The following is a 3,383-nucleotide window of genomic DNA, read 5'->3' on the forward strand; positions in this document are numbered from 1 at the left end:
ATATATATATATATATGTATATATATACACACACACATATAAATGTTCAGGTTACCCATTGCTTCTAGGAGATTCTGAGACCAGAATCCAAGCTCTGTGTGATCTGGAATCCCTTCTACAACATGCTCCCAAAGTAGCCCTCCAGATTTGCCTGAAGGCCTCTAGTGAGTGGGACCTACTACATCTCAAGGCAGCCCATTTCACTTTAGTATCCTTCTGCTTTTTAGGCAGTTTTGCATCATCTCAAGCCTAAATTCAGTTCTTCCCAACTTCTTCCCATTGCTCCTATGTCTACCCTCTGGGACCAAGCAATGTCTAAACCCTCTTCCATATGCCAATCTATCAAATGCTTGGAAGTAGTCAAGTCTACCCCAAGTCTTCTCTTCTCACTAAACATCCTCATTTTCTTCCACTAATCCTCCTCAGGCATGATCTCAGGCTCCTCATTATTTTTATTGCTCCCCTCTACTCACCCTCTAGCTCAGACCTGCACAACTCAGCAGGAGCTAGGGGCCAAAATTAAAACAAGCTAAACTTCAGGCCGCAGATATGTTAGACTAGAGATAGATTGACAATGGTTGGTTGCCGCAGGTTATGTGATAAACAGGAGAGTTTGTGCAGTAGCAACCCTACATTTTTTTGTGGACCACCTGAAATCCTTTGAGGGGCAACAAGCAGCATGTGGGCCATATGTTGTGCAGGCCTGCTCTAGCTCAACAATGTCCTTCCTAAATTGTGGTCTCCAGAACTGAACACAATACTCCAGGTGTCCGATGACAAGAGTAAAGTGGGATCTACCATAGTGCAAATGATTACCATTCCTCTCTTAAGGCAATGTGAGAATCAATTTGTGGTGGGGCAGCTAGGTGATGCAGTGGATAGAGCACTGGCCTTGGAATCAGAAGGACCTGAGTTCAAATTTGGCCCAGACACTTGACACTTACTAGCTGTGTGACTCTGGGACAGTCACTTAACCTTAGTTGCCTCACCAAAAAAAAATCAATGTGTTTTTTTGGCTGCCATATTACACTTTGATATTTTGAACTTGCAGTCTACTAATATTCCCAGATATTTTTCAATTGAATTGCTATCTAGCTTTGCCTCCTCAGCCCCCTTCCCCACTTCCATCTTGTACTTATGAAGTTGATTTTTTTTATACACATGTTTTTATAGTCTATTAAATTTTATCTTATCAGATCCAGCCTAGTGTCCTACCCAGTTAAGGTCTTTTTGAATTATGACTCTATTATGCAATAAGTTAGCTATATTTTCAAGCTTTGGCCTCTCTGCACACTTGATAAGCATGCTACCAATGTCTTTATCCAAGCCATTTATGAACATTTTAGACAGGACTGCCCAAGTGCTGATCCCCAAGGCCTTACTTTGAAGGGGACATTGAATTATTAATGACTACTCTTTGGGTCTGGCCTTCCAACTATTTCCAAAGCTAACTGTACCATCTATCCCTATGTCTCCATCTTGTTCACAAGAACAGCATGAGACTGTCAAATGGTTTGCTAAAATCAAAATAAACTATATATTCAGCATTCCTCTTATGGAGTCCTTCCTCACCTCTGACACTCATTTCTTAAAGGCTCAGCCGAAGTGCCAGGTACCTACTCTCTAAAGTCTTCTTGTACCTTCACAGTTGTTAGCATTATCTCCCTCCTCAAATTACTTGGTATTTACTTCTTTGTGTCCATATTCTATCTTCTCCAGTAGAGAGAAAAGGGAAGTTATTTCATGTTTGCATTTGCATCTCTTGTGCCCAGCACAGTGCCTTATACACAATAGACACTTAGTGTTTGCTGTGCTGAATTGACTTGACTATCGGCTTCCCCCTCATGTTTCTCCCCGTAGCTTCTGGGGAGATCGTTCTGAGGTTCCTAACACTCCAGTGACCAACCAGAATGAGCACTGCAGTACCCAAAACCAATGCTACTAATTTCACTCCCAGGGTCTCTTCTGGGAATGAAAGTAGGAAAAAAATGTGATTAAAAATCCAAAGTCTATAAGAGGGAAAATATGTATTTGAAGAGTAATAAATGAAAGGCAGAAGAGTTTAGCCTGTGGAAAGCAGTCCTCAGCTTCACATAATCCTCCTTTTCCTTTAAAATGCTCATCTTTAAGTTACAATCCATTTAGAAGTGAGTCCCTAGGATCCAGAATGTTTCCTTCCAAGCCCCAACACTCAGAAATGGAGTGCATCCTACTCATCTTATTCAGCATTTTCACCTTCTGTTTCTTCTTCCCTCTCTTCCTCCTCCTCTTCTTCCTCTTCCTCCTCCTCTGGTTCAATTTCCTCCCTCTTCATCCCTTGATTTTTCCCACTCTGGTCCTCATTCTCTCTTTTTATATCATCTTTTATTTTTACCTTCTTTCCTTCTTTCCCACCCCTCTCTGTGTCTGAGTCATCCATGTCCCCCTTTTCTTTTTTCTCATTTTTTCCAACCTCAGGATCCTCATATATTTCATCTAAAAAGAAAAAAAAAAAGAAAAGATCCATTAAGCTCAATTGCCAGGCAGAGAAAACCAATCTGTAACCTCAGGGTTAATATTGCTGTGAAGCGCATTTTATGAGACAGAAGACACACCCAGAAGAACAGATATTTTATTAGAACTCTAATTGAGATTCATCTACACTTCCTGTCTAAGAAACACAGGCATTAGCCTGTGTGAGTATGAGAGGACAAGGGTGCATGTGGGGGAGGGGCAGGGTACAGGAGAAAGGGATAGGATCATAGCCCTAGGCCTGGAAGGAATCTTAGGGGTCACTGAGTCCAACCTTTTCATTTTAAGGGTGAAGCAAATGAAGCCTAGAGAACTGATTTGCTCATAAATGGCCAAGCTGTGATTCAAACTCAGGTCCTCTGACTTCAAATCCCATCCCCTTGCAATTCCAGCATGTTCCCGGGTTGTTGAATTTCATTTGCTGTATTCTGTAACTTCTCTGAATGAGAGGAATCCCTTAGATGTGTGTTGATTATTATTGAGTGGGAAACTTTGGGTGGAATATGAGCTGCCAGCCAAGAAAGGAGTTGAACAAGTAAGTCTTACTGGAGCGCTGTCAATCCCGAGAGATCCTTTGCCAAAAAGCCCGTGCACCTTCTATTTCTGTACCTCCCTTTCCTGGGACACCCGTCACAGGCTCTCAGGAATTTCAATGGGGTAACTTGGAAGTCTCGTCCTCCTGTGGCCTCAGGGAAGACTAAAACGTGCTCGTGTGCTGCCACCTTCAGTCCCAAGAAGCACTCCCCTTTGGCAGAGGGGAAAGAGCCTGGTGACTCTTTATTCCTCACGGATTCTTTAAAAAAATTGTGCATACCCTTTGATCCAGCAATAGCACTTTTAGGTCTGTATCCCAAAGAGATCATAAAAGCGGG

At 42.3% G+C, this 3,383-nt stretch overlaps 1 protein-coding gene across 1 annotated transcript in view; it reads right to left on the reverse strand.

The window, feature by feature from the left end:
* Nucleotides 1-2,020: 2,020 nt before the first annotated feature.
* The window catches only part of TTC25 (tetratricopeptide repeat domain 25), a 52,818-nt gene continuing 51,455 nt past the window's right edge, over nucleotides 2,021-3,383 (reverse strand). The window contains exon 12 of the mRNA XM_027870475.1: nucleotides 2,021-2,475. Coding sequence (XP_027726276.1) covers nucleotides 2,219-2,475 — 257 coding nt within the window. The 3' untranslated portion in view covers nucleotides 2,021-2,218. The remainder of the gene's footprint in view (nucleotides 2,476-3,383) is intronic.

This window comes from Vombatus ursinus, unplaced genomic scaffold (assembly GCF_900497805.2).
Source record: "Vombatus ursinus unplaced genomic scaffold, bare-nosed wombat genome assembly UNPS02014797.1, whole genome shotgun sequence".
Taxonomy (NCBI): domain Eukaryota; kingdom Metazoa; phylum Chordata; class Mammalia; order Diprotodontia; family Vombatidae; genus Vombatus; species Vombatus ursinus.